The sequence below is a fragment of the Natator depressus genome, chromosome 3, assembly GCF_965152275.1.
Source record: "Natator depressus isolate rNatDep1 chromosome 3, rNatDep2.hap1, whole genome shotgun sequence".
Classification (NCBI taxonomy): domain Eukaryota; kingdom Metazoa; phylum Chordata; order Testudines; family Cheloniidae; genus Natator; species Natator depressus.
The window spans coordinates 53,308,361-53,333,593 of record NC_134236.1 but is presented as its reverse complement, the minus strand read 5'-3'; the positions used below and the strand labels follow the sequence as shown (position 1 = coordinate 53,333,593).

Below are 25,233 nucleotides of genomic sequence, written 5' to 3'. Positions count from 1 at the left end.
CACTGCTGAGGCCTCAAAGCCAGGAATGGTCAAGATTGGAAACAATCTCACCCATGAACAGAGAACCCAGCGTCAACAATTAATCACTGCCTTCTCATCAATATTTTCTAACCAACCTAGATGGATCCATTTAATAACCTATAACATCCAGATGGAATCGGGGCTTAAAGTCAGATAAAACCCTCAACCCCTTCTCCAGAAGTAGAGGGAACTCATGAAGCAAGTACTCCATTCAATGCTAGAGCTGGGAGTGATTGAAGAATCATTCAGCAACTGGAAAAGCCCCGTAATGCTGTTCCCTAAACCTGATAGGTTTTGTATTGATTTTCAAATGGTGAACGCAGTGTCAAAAATTTATGTATACCTGATGCCACACATTGATGAACTACTTGACCATCTAGGAGAAGTGGAGTACATCACCACTCTTGATCTGAACAAGGGATATTGGCAGATTGCCCTCACACCAGAATCCAGGGAAAAGACAGCTTTTTCCACTCCCTGTGGGCTCTTTCAGACAATGCCTTTTAATGTCTAATGGACTGGATTTTCCAACCCCATAGCAAGTATGCTGCTGTGTGGTCTACAGTCAAAACTGTCAGGACCACCTAAAACACATGATGGCCATGTTACAATCACTCAAGGAGGTTGACCTGAAAGCAAATCCTGTTAAATGTCACCTCAGCAAGGAAAAGGCATGGTGCAACCCTGGGTCAATAAGGTCAAGGTCCTCCAGACTTGCCGTATACCTTTCTTCAGATAACTGGGCCTCCCCAGGGAAATGAGAAAGTCAGTGCCTGTGCCTGCAGCCAATGTCAGGTCTGGACAGGAGAGAAAAGGAGGGAAGTTGGCTCACTTTGGGGCTGATTGGCAAAGAGGTGAGGATCCTCCTGAGAGGAGGATCACTAGCTTGCCAGCCAAGAAAGCCCCCTGGGAAGAAGCACTGTCTACCCAGCCAAGGGAGACTGTGGACAAGACACAGGAGCCTCTGGCACCTGAGGTAACCAAATGAGGGAAGCTCAGCAGTATTATGGGTTTCAGCCTTACCAACTTGCAGCTGTCCCACCCAAAGGAGCCTGGGACTGTGGCAGGATGTCTCCCAAGATCCATGAGAGGGTGCTACATGAGGCATGCCACCCAGTGAATTGGACTAGAGGTGCCACACCCCAAATTGAACAGACACTGGTAGGAGGTAGCCCAGGGCAGTGGATTTAGATTCTCTGCTGGGAGGGCTGCTCCCTTTTTGAGGAGTTGATGCACACAGGGCCCTGGGCTGGAAGCCAGAGGAGAGGCTGGGGGCTGGTGGAGAGGGAGGGCTAACCCCAAAACCCACCTTTAAAGACTGAGGATCCTCGATCAAGCAGGGGGTGAAAGCCAAGCACTCTAATCACTAGGCCTCCCAGACCTCCAAGCCCACCTCAATGTTTTCTAAAAAGGGACCCTTAGATATTATGAACCAGCCCTTATTGCTGCCACCAACACACAGAAGAAGCATTACCTCTGCTTAGCATAGAATATCAGGGTTGGAAGGGACCTCAAGAGGTCATCTAGTCCAACTCCCTGCTCAAAGCGGGACCAATCCCCATTTTTTTACTGAGCTATGCCTCCCCCCAAAGCTATTACACTAGGATTAAGCTTTTACCCAACTCCTTTTAAGCCAATTGAAGAGGTTCCCTAGGGCAGAAATGTCCAGGGGAAGCTCTTCCAGCAAAGCCCAAGAACTGTGAGGAGAAACAGAGTACTCTAAAGCCAGCATGACCTGAGCATGTATCCTCTTGATCTTCAGTTGGGGGGTGGAATTTCTGCATATTAGACTGGACTAGACTAGCAGGGGGTAAACCTCATTTTCCTCCTTGATGCATTTTTTTTTTTGTGGGAAGGACATTAATGTTTGCCTTTGTAGGAAGAGTTGGCCCCAGGAGTTTTAGATTCCAGTGTAGCAAACCTCTATAGCTTTAAGGGAGTAGAAACAAATTATTTTACCTGTCCCTTTTTGCCTCACAGTATTCACCATCTATCTAGTGCTAGTCTTCAAAAGAGCAGAGTTCTCCCTGTGGTATGACACAATAGGTCAGGATTGACCCAGTTTCTTTCTATATATTGTTGAAGGTCCATTCACATTCCATGATCTATTCTAAGCTGATGATTCAACAACCGTATTAAATCTTTTGCCAATGCAGTTATGGAACAATTTATTGACAGCTATAGAATTATCCTGAATTTAATTTTCTTCTACAGTAAAGGGTTTGAAGAGATAAGATTCATAATCTTTTTCTCATAGGGTATCATAATTAAAACTGAAGAGATTAGTGAAAGTAAGGACCTATTGAAGTAACAAAATAGTTCAGGATTGTTACTTATAATATACTATTTTTTTTCTGTTTTTTCCCCCCATTACAATTATAAAGTGACAACTGATGTGACTTCTGCTACTTCACTTGGGAGATTATTTTACACACTAAAGGATTTCAAACAGAATTTTTTCTTATATTCAACCTAGATTTCCTCTTTCTTAATTCTATCGGTTGATCATAGCTACCCGCCTTTAATCAATCTAAAAAAGTACATTCCTTCCTCTTTACTTGTCATTTAGCCAAAAAGTACATGCTGAGGTCTTTAAATCTTTCCTCATAAATCAGTCCCTTCACACTCTATGTTGAACACACTCAGAAAGGAAAGAGCAAAGGAATAGGGACATAACTGATCTTGCATTTGTTGCATAAGAAAAAATAAAGAAACATATATAAATAAAAAAAAAAGTGGGACCAGGGAGTGGAAAGAAACATAAAGCATAATTTAAAAAAAACCAAACACATAGTACCAAAGTGATGTTACCTTGCTTGATATCTGTTTTTTTGTTTGTTTGTTTTTTATTCAGATGTTGTTTTGGTACACTTTGAAAGTATCAGTACCATCTTTACCTACCCTCCCCTTGACACACACACAGCACCACCGCACACACACACACAGACACACGCTTGTCCCTTCACTTTGTGGATCAACTTACTCCTGGCAATTAAAAACAAAAAACCCTGTATTTCTCAGCTTTCCAGTAGACCCACCAATATGCTGCTGCTGTTAGAGAATTTTATAATAAAAAAGGGGGTAAAAAGTGAATTTACTGCTGGTGAAAGGTGCTTGCTTGAGAGCCCTAGGACCTGGTGTCCTGTATTTATTGACAAAACAGATGCAGCATGGAAGCACTGTTTCAAGCTTCCATACACTGCCTTGACAATTTTACTCATGCCAGAACTGAAGAAGCCACTTTTCTGAATGAAAGGGTAGCATTGCTTTCATGTTGATTCAGTCTTTGGCATTTTGTCCTCCACTGTGATGATGGCTTTGGTTGAATGGAGACATGCCCAAGGAAACTGGGCTGAGACCAGGTGAGTTTCTTTAAAGAAAGACCTTTCTTGAAAAATGGGATTTGGTGGTATGTTTAGGAAAAGAAGACTTGGGGTTGTATTCTTCTTTGGCTGTTTGGGTAAAACTACTGATAATAGTGCTCCTAGATATTACCCCAAATACCAATTTTTGTAGGAAAAAAATCATTTAAAGAAAACTTTCCTGTGATGCAACTGAATGGAATACACCTGTGTTTGCCAACCGGGGTGCCGTCAGGCGTGAATAGGTGTGCTGTGGAATTTTTTTAAAAACCACATATGAGAACAAAATTTTATTTTAATTACTGTCAGAGCCAGATCACATTCTGTACTTTTGCTCTCTGGGAGGAGGCCCCTTTCAAAGATTATGCATGCATCACATTACATTCCATAAAGAGCAGTTAAGAGGGATAAAGCTAAACAAAGATGACGTGCCCTGATGAATGCAAAGTACTGCAATGAGCCTTTGATGATGATGACTCACACAAAAAAGACACTGAATAGAAGGCTAAGTTTTATAGTTACATTTGACTTGAGGTAAAAGCCAGAATGAGCCAGACCTGGAACACCATTATAATTAATTATATTGCATTTAAAAACAGTAGAGAAAGTGATACACACTTGGGAAGACTATTTTTGGAATGAGAAGAAACAATTAATTATTAATTGCTTTACATCCCAAAATATTATTCTCAAGTCCATGACACTTTCTCCATTGAGCATGCTTTTGTCCAGAGTTCTTATATTTAGCTTTGTTAGTTGAAAATGGTAATTCTGGCATAAAAGACAGATTGCGATCTAATGTTAGCCACCATGGTTGTTTTGATTTTAACCCTACTAGCCTCAATCTGGATTGGTTCATGAATATTCATAAGACAAAATTAAGAGTGGCCTGTGATAGACACAATATTACACTACGCTCTTATGAACTTAACATTATGGGAGACATGTGGTAGTCAGTGTGTTTTTCAAAACTTAGAAATCTCAAAAGTTACAGCATTGAATTTCAAATTTATTGTGATGGGGCAAGGCCAGGTGGCTATGGGAAAGTAGTGAGAAACAGGTATGTTAGCCCCAGGCTAAACAAATCCCTGTTACTATGGTAACCAAATGACAGTTGCTCCAGGTTAATCAAGACAATGGGAGCCAATTAAGATCCTTCCAGAAAGCAGTGGAGACAGCTAGGTTGATTGGGACACCTGAAGCCAATCAGGGCCTGGCTGAAACTAGTTTAAAACCTCCTGGTTAGTCAGGTGGGGGGTGCATGTCAGGAGCTGTGGGAGGAAGTTGCGCTGTTGGAGAGACTGAGCAGTACACACCATATCAGGCACAAGGAAGGAGGCTCTGAGGTAAGGGTGAAGTGGATCTTGAGGAAGTAGGGGCTGCTGTGGGGAAGTAGCCCAGGGAAATGTACACATCCTATTTCTAAAAAGTCAGCTACCATAGCTGATACTATTAGGGTCCCTTGGCTGGAGCCCGGAGTAGAGGGCAGGCCTGGGCTCCCCGCTTTGCCCCCTGATTAATCACTTTGACTGGGAGACAACAGAGACTGTGCAAGGGAGAATAGCATCTCCTCATCTCCGTCGGTGGCTTATGGTGAAAATGGCTCAGTAGGCTGTGACCCTTGCCTCTAGAGAGAGAAGGGCTACATGAAGGCTGAGAGTGAGCCTCTGAGGCTAGCAAAATCCCCCAGGAAACATGGGACTCACGGAGTCAAGGACAGAGCTTTGTCACATTATAGAGAAATATTTGAAGAAAAAAGATTTTGGCGGTTCCACATCTACTTGCAGTGATGAAGCTGAACATGAAACTAAGAATATGAAAGTGATGAACCAACACTTCTGTGAGAGCTATCTGCAATATGGACTTTCATCTACAGAGGAAGCATCTTGCATTCTTCTACAATGTCTTTTGTACAGGGAGAAACTTTCAAACCATGCCAAGGTGCTAGGTAAATTAAAACGACACCTGACAAGCAAACATTCATCTCTTGCCTAGAAGGACATAATTTTTTAAAGTGTTTGAGGAATCAGAATTAAAAGCATGCATGATTGATGGTAGACTGTGCACTTGTTTCTGACAAAACACTGGAAGCAAGTTATGTGGTCACTGAGCTTGTAGCCAAGGTAAAAAAGCCACATACAATCACAGAGACATTAATTTTACCAGCATGCAAATAAATTGTGAGAGCAATATTACGTGCATATACAGTCAAGGAAATTGAAAAACTTCCCCTTTCAGATAATACAATAAGTTGCCGCACTGGTGACATATCAGGTCATATTGAGATGGTGCTCTGAGAAAAAAGAAAATCAAGCAGAAAATTTGCATTGCAGCTTGATGAATTGACAGATATCATTGGCCATGCTCAATGTGGGCTAATGTAAAGTATTTGACAGAGATAGTATCAAAGAAATTTTTTGTTTTGTAAAGAAATACTAGGTCACACGACTGGAGAGGAAATATTCAGTGTGACAACAGCCTACCCTGAGAAAGGAGAACTTACTGGAAAATTGTATCAGTGTTTGCACCGATTGGATAGCCTCGACTGGCAAAATGAACGGGTCATTGACCCTTTGTAATCAGGGTCAGTAAACAAAACCCAGACATGTTGGTGACTCACTGTTTCCCGCACTGTGAAGCTTTTATTGCCAAAACATTGCCGGAAGAACTGTCTTTACTGTTAGATGGAGTGGTAAAGATAGTGAACTTTATAAAATTGTGACCCTTAAAGTCATATTTTTTCTCCTTGCTGTGTAAGGAAATGGGAGCAAAGCACCACAATTTACTTTTGCATACTGAAGTATGCTGAATTTCCCATGTAAAAGTTCTCTTATGCTTGTATGAGTTGAGAGAGAAGGTCAAAATGTTCTTAACCTTAGAGAAATCAGTGTACACTGATCACTGTTGTGGCATGGGGCACAAACGTTGCCTACGTGACATATATTCTTCCACTTCAATGAACTGAACAGGAAAATGCAAAGTAGAAATGAGCATCTTCGCTCCAGCAAAGATAAATGGCATAGGTTTAGGTCTGAGTTAGCCCTCTGATTTGAAAAAGTAGCAATATGGAACAATACAGATATTGCCCCTTGGCAAATGCACCATATCCTAGTAGTGGAATTTTGGTCAATGCCATTTCTGAGCATTTGGAAAGTCTGGAAGAAAAATTCAGTTAATATTTTTCTTCAATTAATATAGAAGATTTTGACTTGGTCTGAGATCCTCGGCATTCCTCTGCAATGCAAAGTGCTAAGAATGTTACAATAACAGCTCAAGGCCAGCTTGCCAAATTAAGAATGGACCACACTCTGAAAATAAAGTTCAATGATATGCCTTTGGACTCTTTCTGATTGAAAGTGGGAGGTGAATATCCTGTAATCTCTGACCATGCTATCTCCATTCTGTTTCTCTTTTCAACAACATACCTGTGCGAGTTAAGTTTTTCAAGCCTGACTTACACCAAGAACAAGCAAAGAGAGTGTCTGAGGTCAGTGGAGCAAGATATCAGAGTGGCACTGTCAACATTTCCTCCCAGGAATAAACAACAGTGCGCATCAAGACAAGCTCTGATGTCCTATTAAACGTTTCTTTTTTGTTATTTATTTATTTATTTTTCTATAATTTGTGGTCACTCATCACAGACTGCGATTCACAGTGTGCAGCATTGCTCTATTCATCAAATTCAGGGCATCGTGTCTGCGTTCCATTCCATGTCAGATAGTGCTAGGTTTGGATGTCTGACTTGGAGTTTGGCATTTGATGTTGCTCACTTCCAAAGCTATATAAAAGAAGTGCCTCATAGATGAAAAGGTAATTCCATAAGTCTTGATGCAAAATAATATCATTAGCTGATGTTTCTTGATTCGTACAATTTTTGTATTATTTGTTGTTCATCATATAATAAAACAGTTTGTTTTTTAATTTGGAATCTTGTTGGTGTGAATGGTGTGAGTCAGCTGAAAATATTTGTCACAGTCTATACAATAAAATTAAAGATGTTAGACTATAATATCATTAACTTTATTGTACAGACTGTGAATGGCAGGGAGGGTAAACAGCTTAAACTGAGGCGATAAGAATCACAGAATCATAGAATATCAGGGTTGGAAGGGACCTCAGGAGGTCATCTAGTCTAACCCCCCGCTCAAAGCAGGACCAATCCCCAACTACATCATCCCAGCCAGAGCTTTGTCAAGCCTGACCTTAAAAACTTCTAAGGGAGGAGATTTCACCACCTCCCTAGATAATGCATTCCAGTGTTTCACCACCCTCCTAGTGAAAAGGTTTTTCCTAATATCCAACCTAAACCTCCCCCACTGCAACTTGAGACCATTACTCCTCGTTCTGTCATTAGCTCCCACTGAGAACAGTCTAGATCCAAGAGAGTGAGTTCATTTGGAGACAATATGGTAGTGTGCCTCAAAATAAGTAAAGGTGTGTCACATCAGAGAAAAGGTTGAGAACCACTGGAATAGACTAACCTATAGAGTAAATTATACTTTCTAACAGTTTCCTGTACTTTCTGTTATGGGTGGCACAGGTAGTGGTATGCGTAGTTAAGGCTACCTAACGCTTTCCTTTATAAGATCCTGTTTTAAGTAGCTCATAACTTTGTCAAACTTTAACTATTGAGGCTGAAATTTTCCATGCAGGGTATCTACCTCGGGCTGCATTTTTAAGGAAAGTTTCAGTAAAAACAATTTAGCTATTACTACAATCAAGGTTAGGGAAAAATATGTTGCTTCACCCATGTAGATCCTTACTACTACTGCATGCTTTGGAGTAGGGACTTGAAATATGGCAGAGGGATGACCTTGCTGTCAGGGATATGTTTATTGCCATTCCTGGGAAAACCTGCTTAAATTTGGCCCAATTACAAATCTCAGAAAAACGGTAGTTTACACATGCTCAGTAGACGCTTGTTTATGTTTGGCAGCTCCATTCTCCAATGTTTGCGAAGCACTCAGATTCTACAGTGACAGCACCATAGAAAAGACCTTAAGGAAATTAATAATTTTATCTTCAGTGCAGTAAATAAAGGTGTGTGGTAAACAAGGCCTGTGGCCACACGGTGAAATATGAATATAAAAAGAAATATTGCCTGGCTGCTTCTTTAGTGAGCACTGAATGAGGCAGGAGGGCTGTGGAAAAAGTAGTAGGTGATCATGTAATTACAAACTGTATCACAATAGAGATGCACAAAGGGGCTTAATTAAAGTTGCACATGCATCCCTTATTTTGTCATTTCCTGACTTCTGAGTGCTTAAGTTTGCGACCTTAATAATATCCTTTTAAAAATATGGTGTCTCTGAGTGGGGTGTTTTGTTATTTATGTAATTTATTTTTTTAGGTCGTGGTGATACCCAAAGTGTGCTAGGTGCTTTCCAAACTTAGCACTTGCCTCAAAGATTGCACAGTATAAAAAGACAAAAGATATACCAATATTTTTCTGTCATATATGTTACCTCTTTCAGCCCTTTCTGTAGTATCTTTAGTCCTCATCAGTGTTTGCAATATCTCCTAGTTTGTAATATTCTCTGAATTTGATTGTGGTATTAAACCCTACCTCCACATCATTAAGAAAGATGTTAAATAAAACTGAGACTAACAAGAAGGGTGGGAAATGGATGTAATATTAAAGAAAAATCACTTCTGATGACACTATATGAGTTATTTTGACATAAATCTTATCTACAAAACACAACTTACTTTAGTTTTTTTTAAAATCCTTGTTAATATCTCCTTTACGCTAAAATCCTAGTTTCTCTCAACACAGCAAAGATAGCCTTTCACCCTCCAACACCATTATATTTCCCCAGCTGCAAGTATTTTCCCATCCTCCAGAGTGATTTATTTTTATATATATAAACCACAGCCAAGTGATCTTCTGTAGCTGAGCCTTTTTGCTTCTGAAGGTAGCTCCTATCTGCACTCCCTCAGCCCCACTGATTTAGTCCCAGCTATGTTTATACTCCTGCCCCTTACCCTTACTTACTCACTTTCCCAACATCCAGGTTAGTAAATGTGTTCTTCATGTTGAGTCAGGTGTGTGTACCATCTGTAACTGCATGTGTATGTTATATCTTTAGCTGGGTGCAAACACCCAATGTTTCATTATGCTGTTACTTTGGTGCATAATGTTAGATAAAATATCTGCAAATTTTTTCACTGTTTTGTTTCTTATTTCTAGTGTCTCTGTGCTCCTGGATGGACAGGGGAATTCTGCCAATCTGTTGAAAATGCATGTTTAATTTACCCTGACAATTGCTACAATGGAGCTACTTGTATCGATATGAGCCAATCGAATGAGCAACCACAGTTTCAATGCCTGTGTCTTCATGGTTTCACAGGTAAGGAGGGGCTTAAAGTGCATGTAAAGATTTGCATTCTAATGAAACATTATAGCACTGATCAGAAATAATAGTTAAACTTAATGTTCCTTTCCTTATAATCAGAGCATAAGAATTGTGGATTTCACATCTTTAAAGTCAATGAAATGAAAAGCTTAAAAGAGAGATAATTTTATGCTAGTTTGATAAATGAGTTTTAAAAGTAGCTGCCCTCTTATAAGAACATAAAGAATAAAGGTATGCATGAGGGGGTAAAAATTGGCTTTCACTCAAAACAAATTATGATATTAATTTTTTTTGTCATTATCTGTTTAATCCCTGAAGTACCCATTTCAGGTTGTAATATGACAAAACTCCCATTCACTGCAATGGGTGCAAAATCTGTGTCTTAGTTTCCAGTTAGCAATTTCATTTACTCAAAAAATCAAGATAAATTTAGTCCAATTCCCCTTTTATTCACCCTAGAATACTCTAATGACCTGTTCTGCCTCTTACCCTTACTTGTATCGAGGTGGAATCTCAGGATTCTTCCACTCTTAGACCAGGATCCAGCTACACTACCCAGTATATACTGGCCACTCATCATTCTGCATGTCTGACTGGGTTTTGGAAGCCTGTGAGTCCCCCTGTTAGGAACCAGTGACCAATAATAAATTGACCAACTTCCTTCTTAAAATATTTTTATTGAAAAGTTGGAAGACATCATTCCAGGGGGTGGATACAGCTAGCAGTCTAATGCATAAATAATCTCATTTAAACTGATGTTTAAATATAAGATAAGTTAGATAGTATAATGGAGTTCTCGGGGTGCAACCGGGAATTGGGGTACTGCTGTGTCCCCTTAACTCTCCAGCCTAGGCTGTCTCTCACAATGCTTTGCTAGTAACAAGCAGCAAACCCCTACAGGCACGGTTATCACTTAGCACAACAACATGTGGAGCCCAATGTCCAGATAAATTGTGTGAACGCTCCCTGAGCCTCTCACGGACCATAAAGAGAAAGACACCAGCAAATCTCCAAGTCCCTAGCCTCGTACCCCAGAACTGTACCGTTTTGCCCTGTTCAGAAGCTTAACCAGTGTAAGTTCATTATCCAGACTGCCCCTCCCTCGATGTGGAGAGGACATGCACTAGCCTTTGTAACCCGAGCTGAGATTTTCCAAGCACTTCAACCAAACCACACTGTTTTAGGTAAAATATAAAACAGATTATTAACTACAGAAAGATAAATTTTAAGTGATTATAAGTAGGCACAAAAGGTCAGAGATAGTTACCAAAGAAAATAAAAGGTAAGTGCATAGTCTAAATCTTATACCTTGTTAAACTAGGCAGTATTTGGATCAAACAGTTTTTCTCTTTTTATATCCTCAGTCCATATGCCTGGAAAACACTAGCCCAGATATGTCCTGGTGGGCTTTGCTGAGTCACAAGAGTAGTGCAATCCCCTATTGTATGATGCATGTGCAGCCCTTTTACAGCATTGTATATCCCTCGATTGCAACTCCCCACTGATTAATGGTCATTTAACACTCTCCTAGGAGTGGGATACCTCCTTTTTTGTCCCTGGAGAACTAGCAGTGGAGACTCTCAAACTTACAACATATTTCAGTAACAATCATACAGCAAAATCTCATAACTTCATATACACTAATGATATACATATTTTGACTGAACAATGGGTTTCAGCAGATGACTTTTCATAAGATATCTGATATGGCATCCTTTGTATGAAATATCTCATAATTATATGACAGGAGTGAATATGGGGTTTCCAGGGTCCTGCTTTCAGGTGCAGAGCGCCACAGGTAAGTTTTCCGCTTAACTTATAGGAACAGTACAGAACAGAATCAATTTATATTCTCCTACTAAGCTCAGATCTTCATCTGTGTGTTTCTGGTTCCCCTATCTCACAAGAAAATGAGATTTAAGAAAGCTCCTCTTTCTTTGTGGGCGTCTGGACTTAGTTACTATAATGTTCAATAGTTATATTGTTTCAGATCTTGGGTATGAGGTATCCTGGAGCCTAAGACTGTTTTATCCCAGTTGAATGGCACATCCAACAGGACCTGTTCATTGTCTGGGAAAACAGACCTGTTCAGTGTCAATGACTTGTAATCATTGGCATGATCATGGTTTCTCCCTTGTGGGTAAGGGTGTTGAAACTGTCGGATCCTGTTTCCTTGTCTAGCATGCAATCTTAAAAGTCAAGCAATCACTTATGGTCCTATTTCATCACAGGGCCTAATTTTGCAATATGCCGAGCAACTTCAGCAAGATCCAGAGAATCTCTTCACTACCATTAAGGCGAGTTGGGAGTGCAGGGTGCTTAAAACCTTGAAGTATTAGCCTTATGAACTGTACTTAACCCAGCAAAAAGAAACAAGTTCAGACCATGCCCAGGAGAGCATTGCAGGATTTTTATTCTAAAAATGTAGGCGGACTATTTTATAATATGAGACTTCCTATTTTTAGGACATTTATTCTGATGAAGTTTCATCATTCTGTTGTTAGGATAAGATCAACAAGAGAATCCTAGCTCAAGAGTGCCTTTTTTTTTAAGTTAAACAGTTAATTATTCAAATCATTGATGTTCAATTTAAATGTGTTTTAATTTCACCTACAGTTCCCATTGAAGTCAGCCCTTCTGAAAACCAGGTCAATTTAGCTGCCTAAAACTGGAGGTAGAGGTCTAACATTTGGCAACCAAGTTTGCAAATTTTGGCCTGATCTAGTGAGACCTTATATAAGAAAATGAAAGGTCATTCACAAAAAACCTTATGTCTAGTCAAGATCTTTATTCACCTGTACATTATGATCTGACTCGCCAAAGTTTATTTTGTTTAACAAACAAAAAACAAACAAAAAACCTTTTTTTGAAGTGCTTTAATGGGAGCTGTATGTGCTCAAGACCCCTGAAAAAAACATGTTGCATATTTAGCTGCCTAAATATGGCAGCTAATTTTTAAAATTTGGGCCACTAAACCATAAGGAAAATTCAAAACCTGTGAGAAGATCATTCATTTTTGCGTTTTTCCTCTTCTTTTAAGAAACTTTCATGCCATGCTTTATGCCATGGTTGGAGTGGCATATAGAGATGTTAGAGGACAGATTTTAAGCACATATGTGGAAGCATGGAGGAAGGATGATCCTAACCTAGGTCTTGGGAGTTTCCATCTCTGCCACACACTTCCTGTGTGACTTTGGGCAAGTCACCTAGTCTATCTGTGCCTCAGTTTCCCATTTGTATAGTGGGGGTAATTGCATTTCCCTACCTCAAAGGGATGTTTTGAGTATACATACACACTCCGTTGCTTCTGTAGGCCAAAAACATTGTGCATACCAGGGGCTGCGAGCATCCCTCCATTTTCCACATCCCAACAATCTCCCTGTGCACCACACTACCCATCTCCCTGGATTTCAAGGACTCACTATAACCCCCACCACCAGCTGTCTCATACCAGGGATTCTTTGTGCCCCCTCTCTGCCACATGCCAGGGGCTCTGTGTGCTACCCCTTCCTTTCATGCAAGGGCCCCCCCTTTTCCCATGCCAGGGATTCCCACCCATGGGTGGCAGGTGGAGCCCCCCTACCCCGCAGCTCTGCCCCTTCCTCCCATGCCCCCCCCCGCCAGAGCCCCAAGATCCCCTGCCCCACCCCCACCCCACCCGGAGGACCCATGAGTGTCCCCCCCCTGGCCCGGAGAAGCCCGGGCCAGCCGCAGCTGCCACATGCCTCACCTCCCCAGACCCCAAGCTGCCCTGGGGTAAAACTCTCACTCTCATGAAGAATAGATTTGCCCAATGCATACTATTCTGGGGCAGCTGAGGTGGCAGTATTTGCTACTCAGCTTCCTGGGTTCCTCAATAATCTCTCTGGAGTCCAGGGAGATTACCGATGAATCTGGGAAGCTGAATAGCACATTCCACCTCCTCAGCCATCCTGGAACCTGCACAGTGCATAATATCGCAAAAACTCCCCCTCCACCCCCACCAACTCTGCAACTGGGAGTCTGGCAGCCAAGGCAGGTCCTATCATACCCGCCCATGTTCCCATCATTCTTAATTCTTTTTTTTTTCTGTCTCTGAGATAAGTCCTTCAGGGTGTCAACATTTTCAAACAGTATTTGGAGGAAGGGCAGAGCTGTGATGGTTATGTTGTTATGCCAGAAAGTGTTAATGGCTGCCATCAATCAGTTCTTTGATCTATGGACAATTACAGACTTGGTTAAAGCTGGTGGCTCTGCTAACAAGATGTAAAAGGCTCCAGGTTTCCCCATTTTCCACTCTGTTTTCACCAAAAGCAAAATTTCCTGTCCATTGATGCTTTTGCTAAATTTGGGGATTTCAGGTGATAGAAAGCTGGACACAGTGTTAGACCTGACTTTGCTTGGCTAATCAAAACATTGTGAGGCACTTAGATACGATGGTGATGACTCTGTAAGTAACTATGATAGATGGAAGCAGTTCATTATTATGTCACACTTGAAACAAATTTTATTCTGTTAAAATGTTTAAAAATACCATTTCACTCATAGAGAGATATTATATTAGCCTCTTCTAGCGCAGGAATATGCACAATACACTTACTGTTCCAGAAGAGAGCACTGAAACCCAAGGAAGGTTTGTCCTATTATATACAGTTTTTTGAGGTTACCTAGAGGATGCATTTAACCAGAACATACCCTGGATGCCTTTTCCTGTGCCAATTAGTTGTGGGTCTGTGCTGGTTGGCTTTGGTACCCATGCCAGACTGAAACAGAATTGCAGGCCCCTTTACTGCTACAGCAACCTCTGAGCAGACTTTCTGCTTCCAAGTGTGTGCCCCGAGTTACACCTGCAGAAGAGGACGGACATACCAGCATAAGACAGGGATGAATCTAACCCCTTGAGTTCCATAAAGTACTTTAAACAGTCTTCATAAAACCTTCCCTGGCAAATCAGTTCTAGTTACTTGGCTATGAGCACAGACCTATGAATTTAAAACTGGCTGAGTTGGACCATTAACCTCGGGTAATGATAAATGGCAATGCACTGAGTTGGGGATACATGTCCAGTGGGGTGCCACAAGGATCGATGCTAGTTCCAATGTTGTTTAACATCTTCATTAATGATCTGGAAGCAGGATTAAACAACACATTAATCACATTCAGAGATTATACCAGCCTGGGAGATGTTTCAAATACTATTGAGGATAGAGGTACAATACAAAGGAGGTCTAAAAAGGCTAGATATATGAACAGGACAATTTTTTTTTTTAAATGAGTCACCTTGGGAAGAGAAAAAGCAAGCTAATACATCCATGCAAACAAAATAGAACAGAACAATAGAGTGTGAGGGAGACTCTCAGAAAACAGCCATGTTACAGCTAGAGCTGAGAGTAGACAGCAAAATTTGGAGGATTTGCAAGATATAGCTGTTACAAGACATGACTTTGCAGTGCAATACTGAAAGCCAGAATGAATTGGGTCTGGATACACATAGGCATTATGGCACCGCTGAAACCACATTCAGGATACTTTATGGAGTCTTAGAACCTTAAGAGAATAAATATTTCACAAAATGGAGACTTTTTCACACAAGACAACAAAATAAACAAAGGGCTTGTGTCAGGGTTCCCTCGCCACTCTGAACTCTGGAGCACAGATGTGGGGACCCGCATGAAAGACCCCCTAAACTTATATTCCACCAGCTTAGGTTAAAAACTTCCCCAAGGCATAAAATACTTTCCTTGTCCTTGATGGTGTTGCTGCCAGCACCAAGTGATTTAAACAAACATTCAGGGAGGGGCCACTTGGAGCCCTATGCCCCCCAAATATCTCCCCAAGTCCCTTCACCCCCTTTCCTGGGGAGGCTTGAGAATAATATACCAACCAATAGGTTACCAACGTGAGCACAGACCAGACTCTTGGGTTTATAGGACACTAAAAACCAATCAGGTTCTTAAAAGAAGAACTTTATTATAAAAAAAAAAGTAAAAGAAGCACCTCTGTAAAAAAAAATAGTAAAAATGTAAAAAAAAAAGTAAAAGAAGCACCTCTGTAAAATCAGGATGGAAGGTAATTTTACAGGGTAATAAAAAGATTTAAAACACAGATGATCCCCCTCTAAGCTCAATTTCAAAGTTACAAAACAGGAATAAACCTCCCTTTTAGCATAGGGAAAATTCGCAAGCTAAAACAAAAGATACTCTAGAGCATTTCCTTGCTTACTTACAATTTCTGTAATTTTAGATGTATCATTTCAGGATCACTTTAGGAGATGTTTTTTTTTCATGGTCCCTCTCTCTCTCTGAGAGGGCACACAACAAAAGAGCACAAACAAAAAACTCCCCCCGCCAGATTTGAAAGTATCTTCTTTCCCCATTAGTCCTTCTGGTCAGGTGCCAACTTGGTTAATGGAACTGATTAACCTCTTATAGGTAAGTGATTCTGTACCTCTGGCCAGGAGGAATTTGATGTTACTGCATATATAAAGGTTGTTACCCTTCCCTTTATATTTAAGACATGCCCCCACCTGGGTGCTGGGCAGCCTGTTCCACACTGGCTGTGATTTTTTTTCCGTGGAGCTCTAGGAGAAAATAGAGTTAATAAGACACATGCACCTTTAGATATACTACTGACAATATTTCCCACATTTCAAGGATGCTTTTAACCAGTTGGTTCTGGGAAACTTTCATGGGAGAGTGCAACAGCCACTTTGTTAGAAGCTCCTGAAATGTGTTGTATTTCAAAATCAAAATCTTGGAGAGCTAAACTCCACCGAAGAAGTTTCATGTTATTTTCCTTTACGGTATGAAGCCACTTCAGCGCAGCATGGTCAGTTTTCAGGTGGAAATGCCGTCCCTAAACGTATGGGCGTAGCTTTTCCAGAGCGTACACAATGGCATAACATTCCTCTTCTGTGATTGACCAGTGGCCTTCCCTCTCAGACAGTTTTTTGCTGAGAAACATGACAGGATGGAATTCTTGATCCAGTCCTTCCTGCATTAAAACTGCTCCCACAACATGCTTGGACGCATTTGTCATAACTAGGAAAGCTTTGTCAAAGTCTGGGGCCCTTAGCACAGGGTCAGATATGAGTATCACTTTAAGTTGGTTAAAGGCCTCCTGACACTCTTCAGTCCACTGAACTCCATTTGGCTGTTTCTTTTTGGTCAGGTCTGTCAGTGGGGCAGCGATTTGGCTGTAGGGCAGTACAAATCGCCTGTAATATCCGGCCAAACCTAAGAAGGATTGGACCTGTTTCTTTGACTTTGGAACAGGCCACTTTTGGATAGCATTCACTTTGGCCTGTAGAGGGTTGATAGTTCCTTGACCCACCCGGTGCCCAAGATAAGTCACTCTGTTTAGGCCTATTTGACAGTTCTTAGCCTTGACAGTTAGTTCTGCCTCCCTTATGCTCTCGAAGACTTTTTGTAGATGCTCCAGCTGTTCTGCCCATGAATCAGAAAAGATAGCCACATCATCAAGGTAGGTGACTGCATATTCTCCCAATCCCGCTAGGAGACCATCTACAAGTTTTTGGAAGGTGGTGAGTGCATTTCGCAGCCTGAAAGGGAGCACATTAAATTCATGCAGCCCGACATGGGGATGAAGGCTGACCTTTCGTTGGCGGATTCATCTAGCGGTACTTGCCAGTACCCCTTGGTTAAGTCTAAGGTAGAGATGAACTGGGCACATCCCAGTTTCTCCAATAGCTCATCTGTGCGTGGCATTGGATAGTTGTCTGGGCAAGTTACAGCATTTAACTTATGGTAGTCCATGCAAAAGCGTATTTCCCCATCTGGTTTGGGAACTAGAACCACTGGAGATGCCCATGCACTGCCAGAGGGGTGGATTACCCCCCTCTCTAGCATGTCCTGGATCTTTCATTCTATAGCAGTTTTGGCTTGAGGAGCCACCCGGTAAGGTTGGGGTCTAACTGAGCGAGCATTACCTATGTCAATGGAGTGGTATGCCAGTTCAGTCAGTCCTGGGGTGGCTGAGAACATTGGCGCGTAGCTAGTACACAGCTCCTTGATCTGCGGTCGCGGCATACATCCAAGGGTGATTGAGCGGTTCACCTCTTCCACGCCACCATCACTTTTCCCTTCATAGTAGACACCTTCAGGCCACTCAGCGTCATCTCCTCTTTGGGTTGTAAGCGGACAAACCTTTAATTCTCTGGAATAAAAGAGCTTTAGTGAATTAACATGGTACACTTTAGGTTTGAGGTAGGGGATGCTATGAGATAGTTAACCGCTCCCAGGCACTCTTGGACCATGAATGGCCCTTCCCACGATGCTTCCATCTTATGGGCCTGGAGTGCCTTCAAGACCATGACCTGGTCCCCTACTTTGAAAGAACGCTCTCTGGCATGTTTATCATACCAGGCCTTTTGCTCTTCCTGAGAATCTTTTAGGTTTTCTCTAGCAAGGGTTAAAGAGGTTTGGAGGGTGTTTTGTAGGTTGTTTACAAAGTCCAGAATGTTAGTTTATGGAGAAGGTGTAAACCCCTCCCATTGCTGCTTCATCAACTGTAATGGCCCCTTAACCTCGCGGCCATACACAAGTTCAAATGGTGAAAACCCTAAACCGGTCCTAATCATTGGAGTGCTCATTTACGTATCAAGGCCCCCCAAAGTTCCATTAAACTTCTCCACCAGGCCATTTGTTTGATGGTGGTAAGGATTGGCAACCCAGTGATTCACCCCGTGAGCTTCCCAAAGGCTTTTCATGGTTCCTGCCAGGAAATTAGTTCCCAAATCCATAAGGATGTCGGAGGGCCAACCTACCCTGGCAAAAATGTCTGCTAATGCCTGGCACACAATTTTAGCCCTGCTTCTGGCCATCGGGTGGCAAAATCCATGAAAGTCAGTAGGAGGGATTTGATGTTACTGCATACATAAAGGTTGTTACCAGTGGTGAGCTGGAGCCGGTTCGCACCGGTTCGCTAGAACCGGTTGTTAAATTTAGAAGCTCTTTTAGAACCAGTTGTTCCGCGAGGGACAACCAGTTCTAAAAGGGCTTCTAAATTTAACCGGCCAAAAGTGGTGCCTCAGGCACCGACTCCATGGGTGCTCCAGCCCTGGAGGGTGCAGAGCACCCACTGGCAGCTCCCTGCCCCACCTCCAGCCCCAGTTCACCTCACCTCCACTCCGCATCCGCCTCTTCCCCTGAACGTGCTGCCCCGCTCTGCTTCTCTGTCCCCCTGGCTTCCTGTGAATCAGCTGTTTGCGCAGGAAGCCGGGGCAGGCTGAGGAGCAAGCAGCGGCTTCCCACTCAGGCCCAGGGAGGCGGAGGTGAGCTGGGGTGGGGTGGGGGGGCAAGAGGAGGGCCGCCTGCGCCGCAGCAGGTAACCCGGGGGGGGGGATACGCTCAGGGGAACCGCTCCCCACCCCAGCTCACCTCCACCACCCTTGGCCTGAGTGTGAAGCCGCGGCCTGTTTCTCAGCCCTCCCCGGCTTCCCGCCGAACAGCTGATTCATGGGAAGCCGGGTGGAAGGGGCACGGAGAAGCAGAGCGGGGCAGTGTGTTCAGGGGAGGAGGCAGAGGCGGAGCAGAGGTGAGCTGGGGCCGGGCCCGGGGTGGGGAGCTGCCGGTGGGGGCTCTGCACCCACCAATTTTCCCTGTGGGTACTCCAGCCCCGGAGCACCCAGGGAGTCGGCGCCTAAGGCGCCACTTTTGATGTGATCAGTGGGGGAGTGGCTGCTCCCCCTGCTCCCCCCCCAGCTACGCTTCCCCACCCCTAGGAGCCAGAGGGACCTGCCGGATGCTTCCTGGGAGCTGCCCATGTAAGCACCGCTGGGACTCCCCATCTCACCCCCCGGCAGGTTCCTCTGGCGCTTAGGGGTGGGGTGGGCACCCACTACTGTGGCCCACGAGACCCTCCTGCCCAGTTCTGGTGGGAGTCAGGGGACAGGGGAGGGGGGTGGATGGGGCAGGGTCCTGGGCAGGGGGGCGTCAAGGAACGTGGGGGGGTTGGATGGGGCAAGAGTCCTGGGGGGCGGGGGTGGGCTACGACCCCCTCGTGGGGTGAGGAGGGAACCCGTTGTTAAGATTTTGGCACCTCATTACTGGTTGTTACCCTTCCTTTTCTATTTATGACAGCTTGGAAGACTGACTCATGAAAAAAACTTTAAGACAACTACCTGGGCCAGATCCTCAAGTGGTGTAAATCAGTATAGTCCTATTAAATTCAGTGAAGATATAGTGGCTCACACACACCAGTGATGGGTATGGCCCATTATGTGGAATATGTTTTAGCAACAAACTATCAAGGTCATGCTAGCCATCTACAAGGATTTGGAAGGCTTGACTATCAAAGAAGGAAATAAATTGTTCAGCATGGTACAAATATAACTAGGGATAATGGGATAGGATGGATTAGCCAAATTATGATGAAGACAGGAACTCCACTGAGTTTACTCTCCCCCCCCCCATCTCTCCCTCTCTGCACTTTCAGTAGTGCTGCAGTCCAAACTCAGGCAAAACTCCCTTTGCAATCATTGGAACTGATTCTACAATCTTTGATTACAGTGATATTTTTGCCTTTAGACAAGTACAGATCTACAGAGTTTGGGCCTTTTGTTAAGAAAGAAAATAGAGATAGAAGGGTTGGCGTTTGTAAGGAAATAGTATGAATCCTAGATGTTATGAAACTCTGTCTTATATATCTGTGATGGTGTTATGATTTTTATGTCAGTGTAATTTTGCATTATATTAGATTACATAAACAGAAACCTGTAAATCCATAGCCATTAATGTGATAAACATTAAAGCAAACTACAGTGTCTTTAAGGATGCCATGTAATGTATATTTATTCACCACAGATAGTTTTTCTTTGAAATTTATTCATAAAGGCCAAATATACTCACTATGCAGAGCTTCAAATACAGGTCTGAAATACTAGGAAATGTAAGCATATTCAAAAATATCCAAACTCAGTGGGAACCCTTTGCTCCATTTTAAATAGACAGATTTGTATAGTGGTATCATGTTTCACTTTGAAATATCAGGTAGAGCAGTTTTACAGTCTTTGGTTTTTCATATTAATTTTTTGTGTGGAAATGAAGACCCAAGAAAAAAATAGGGACTTAACCTACTGTATGTCACAGACTGTCTGGAGTTCCCACAAGTACAGCACTGCATTGTAAATCAACTCAATATGTTTAGTGTTCAAGAGTCTATCTTCTTTCTAAATTCTATATTGTGCCAGGCTTTTTTAACATTTTCTGTATTTTTGTACTGTTTGTCTTTATCTCCTAGTCCAAATAAGTACTGTGGAATGATCTGGCTGTATAAGAACTGGTATGATTCCATGGTATACAAGGAGAACATGAACAGACCTTGAAGAGATCCTTTTCACAAAGGAGCACAACTCCACATAGACTCAATCTATCCCAGAGCACAGTATTTGTTTTAGGAATAAGAAACAACCATAAAGAGGATTTGCCTCAGAATGTGAAGGGTGGAAAAAACAGAAATCTCCCTGGGTGTATTCTGCCCTGGATGCATTCTGTTCTGACACTTTAAAAATAGTCAAAGTGGAATGAGGGCATTACCACATCTCCTTCAAGATGTGATCCTGGGGGGATGTGGATTTGCAGTTCATTGGTACCTTTAGTTCAAAGGACTCCATGATATTCACCTTTTAATTTTTCTAGGTAAAAAGAAAGACTTACACCATCAGTTCTACAAAAAAGGGAAAACTGGGGCTTTGTAGAAGAATAAGCTGCTTTGTTCTTCTCTGCCTGTGGAGAGAAGGGGGCCTAAGGGTATGTCTCCACAGCAGTTAAGCAGCCATTCCTGGCCCATGTCAGCTGATTCAGGCTTGCAGGGCCTGGGCTATGGGTCTCTTTAATTGCAATGTAGATGCTGGAACCTGGGCTCTGGGACCCTCCACCCTCATGGAGGGGATTCCTCCAGGTAGCACTTATCTGGTGAATATTTTACCTCTATTTTCCATATTTGTTGAGGTGGCTACATAGTCTAGGAAGGTGGGGTTTATCAACGATGCCTACTTTGAAGGCGACAATGCTAAAAATGCTATTCCTTTCACCTCAAAGAGCAGAGCTCTAAATGTTGAAAGCATCACATGCTGGAGCACATACTTCAGTGGCAATTCATCCAACATACCTACTATATGGGAAACTATAATGATACCAGGGAAGTTCTTTGACCAGTTCATACCTTGATCTTGTACAGTGAGTCAATGAAGATGTTTGCTATTACTGGCCCCAATCCTGTGAAGACTTATACAGGAGCTTAACTTTATGCAAAATGAGTAGTCCCACTGGCCAAAATTTTCACAAAGAGGACCTAAGTTGGGCTCTTAAATCCATATATAGGCACTTAAACGTGGGATTTACAAAAGCACCTTAATGCTTTAGGAACATAGACCCTATTGTAGTCAATGTACATATTAGTGTCATGCATAACAAATAGTCCTGTTTGGAAGCCAGTCTGGGTCTTCACTTCCTCAGAATTTGGAATCTCTGGATCTGGGGATTTGGTTGGCACTCAATTCTAATAATAAATAGCAATAACAATAATTAATAATAAAAAAGATTTCAGAGAAAACACAAAGTTCCCTAATAAACTAATCGGCAAATAAATCAGGGCTTGGTATCAGTGAATCTCCCTAATATTGAAAGATATTTTTCCTCCTGAAAAAAATATTACTGAAGCTGAACTTTAAATTCTAGCTAACAAGTTTGCATGGGATGCAATTAATTTTAACAGCAGTGAGATTATTTTAATTAAAGGATTTTTCTACTAACTAAATGAAGTGTCTAACACGCCCAATCAATTCCTGCCAATATGATTGCTCTACTCACAAGGCAAGATAGTATTTAATTAGAGGAAGCTTCTTCAAGGACAATTGGTCTACTGTGCACAACTTGAGAAAGAGCTGACATGGACTGTTTCTTTTTAGAGTCATAATCTGTGTTAGTTATGTGTATTATTATGTATAAAATTGTATCCAACTGTCACTGTGGAGAATGGCTTGCACAGCAAAAGAAAACATAAATTGTAGGATGAAATCAAAAGTAGAAAAGACATGGCTGAGAATATGTTTAAACTATTAACTAAAGAACATCTGTGTCTAATTTTATCCTTTTTGATTCTTTCCTTTTAACCACATGATTAGTAGTACACATAGCTACAACACAGATATACTTATTTTTTGGAGTGAATTAACCAACATGTATAAGCAAATACCAATCCAATTTCAATTAACAAAATACTGTTAAGTGTTGGCACTGATGAGCTGTCAAAGATAATTCATTATAAAATTAAAATACAGAACATGACCAGTAGTTAGTGAAGGCAATTGTGTATAGGGACTGAAGGCCACAGGCAACAGACAGTACAAACCTTTAAACATATTTGCATAATTTCATACGACTGAGTCAAATTTAAAATATCCATTACTTACTGCTTCTAATAGGAAGGCCAAAAAAAAAAAAATCACACTTGGAAGTAGGAAGACTTGCTAGTCATTTCTTATTTAGCTAACTAGCTAAATGATAATAAACCCCCCCTGAGACAATACTGTAAGATAGCATCTGTATGTGTAGGTGTAGATTGGCTCTTTAAAAAAGTTTTCTTTTAAAACTATGTTAACTTATTTTAATGTTATAACTCCTATGACAGGATCGGGGAGCACTGGGTAAAACTTTCAACCCTAACCACTCAGTTATGGAGTCGCTTGTACTTTCTCTCTGCCTTAGTACATATTCAATTGTTTATACAAAGTGGAACAACTACCAGAGGAGACATTGTGAGAGACCTGCCCTGGAACAGCCCATTGGCTAGGGCACTCTCCTGGGAGATGAGTTTCTATCTCATTGCTACATCAGGCAGTAGGGGGAATTAAACTCAGAGCTCCCATATCTTGGGTGAGTTGTCTGACCAATGGGCTAAATATTATAAGAGAGGGCAACACCTCCTCTTTATCAGGTTTTTGTTGTTGTTGTTGTTTTTGTTTTTTAAAGGGCTGATCTGGTTTCGGCACCTAACTCCTGGAGAAGGTTCACAGCTCTCAATCATGACATAGGCACCTATCTCCCTTTGAGGGATAGAGCTGGCTTGTTGAGGTGGGTCTCTGCTCGAATGCCAGCCTTTGTGAATCTTATTCTTAGGTGCCTAACACTCTCCATAAATTGTATAGGGAGCCTGGACATCTAACTCAGGACTGTGAATTTGACTGGATGACTAGGAGCCTATGAGTTCACACTGCAACATTCAGCATCACAGCATTAAATCCCTTATGTGAACCTAGCCCTTAGTGGGTAAAATTTTCCAAAAAAGTTGTCTCCTACCCCATACACAAGTGTTAACTCCAGCTTTACTTTCCCCCTCCGCTTCACAGTTACACATGGGCTGCTCTAAGAAGCTTTGCCAGAGAGAAAGATGGAGGAGAATGCCTGTGCAGAAGTGTTGTATTAATACAGAGGTTGAAAGAGTTAAAGGGGTTTACATAACCCAGTCGCTGCCCAACATTAAACAGTATTAAACAAGGTTAAGGGTTTGGTATGCAGAGACCTCAGCCTGCTTCGAACCATGGCAAACACACCATTAAAAATCCTTTAAACTTTTTATTACAGACACAGTAAAGAAGGAAAAAACAGTGAAAACATTAGCAATGTAAAGTTTTAAATAATGATTTCATGTTAACAATGTGTCTTATTCCATTTCCCTTTAGCAGGAGAGAGATTTAAAAGGAGCTCCACCCCCCCCCCCCGCACCCTTGCTTGATGATCTCTTAAATGGTGTAAAAAATGGCAATAACCATTGTGATAAGTGAAATGGGGGAGGGGTAGCTCCCTTTTATGGACACCCAGCCAGCCAATAGCTATAAAATCACTCTTAGTAGCTGTTCTCTAATTGTTCTACCTGTAGAGGGTTAAAAAGTCTCACTGCTATGCATAAATAAAAGGAAGTGAGTGGGCATCTGGCCAAAAGAGCCAATGGGAAGGCTAGAACTTTTTAAAATAAAAAAACCCTCCCCTTTTGTCTGTCTGTTGTTGTTCTCCCAGGGAGAGGGGACAGGGAAGCAGCTATGCTGGAAGAAGCTTGGGCCAGGTATGAAAAAAATCATCATCATCTTACCTAGAAACTACTAATTTAAAACTCCAGATATGTAAGTAGATCAGGAAATGTCTAGGAAGATGCAATTAGGTTTATCCCTTCTATTTTGTTATGGCTTGTGGATTCCTCTGTGCTAACCCCAGGTGCTTTGTTTTGCTTGTAACCTTAAAGTTGGACCTCAAGAAAGTTATTCTTCGTGTGTAATACTTGTAGTTGCTCTTTTAAAAATCTAGCAATGGCCTGAGTTCCCTGATGTATTTTCTCTCTTTTTTTACTAATAAAATTTACCTTTAAGAACAGAATTGGATTTTTTTTTGTTTTAAGAGGTTTGTGCACATGTTGTTTAATTAGCTGGTGGCTCTCTCAGCTCTTCCCCGGATGGTGTGCGTGAAAGGGCTTGCGGATACCCCACAGGAAGGAATTCCCAA

The 25,233-nt window shown here is 41.9% G+C and overlaps 1 protein-coding gene across 1 annotated transcript in view; it reads left to right on the top strand.

Annotated features, from left to right (window-relative positions):
• LOC141984481 (protein eyes shut homolog) overlaps positions 1 to 25,233 on the top strand; it is a 785,366-nt gene that overhangs the window by 326,893 nt on the left and 433,240 nt on the right. Inside the window, exon 7 of the mRNA XM_074947561.1 lies at positions 9,574 to 9,733. Within this exon, the coding sequence (XP_074803662.1) occupies positions 9,574 to 9,733 (160 nt within the window). The remainder of the gene's footprint in view (positions 1 to 9,573; positions 9,734 to 25,233) is intronic.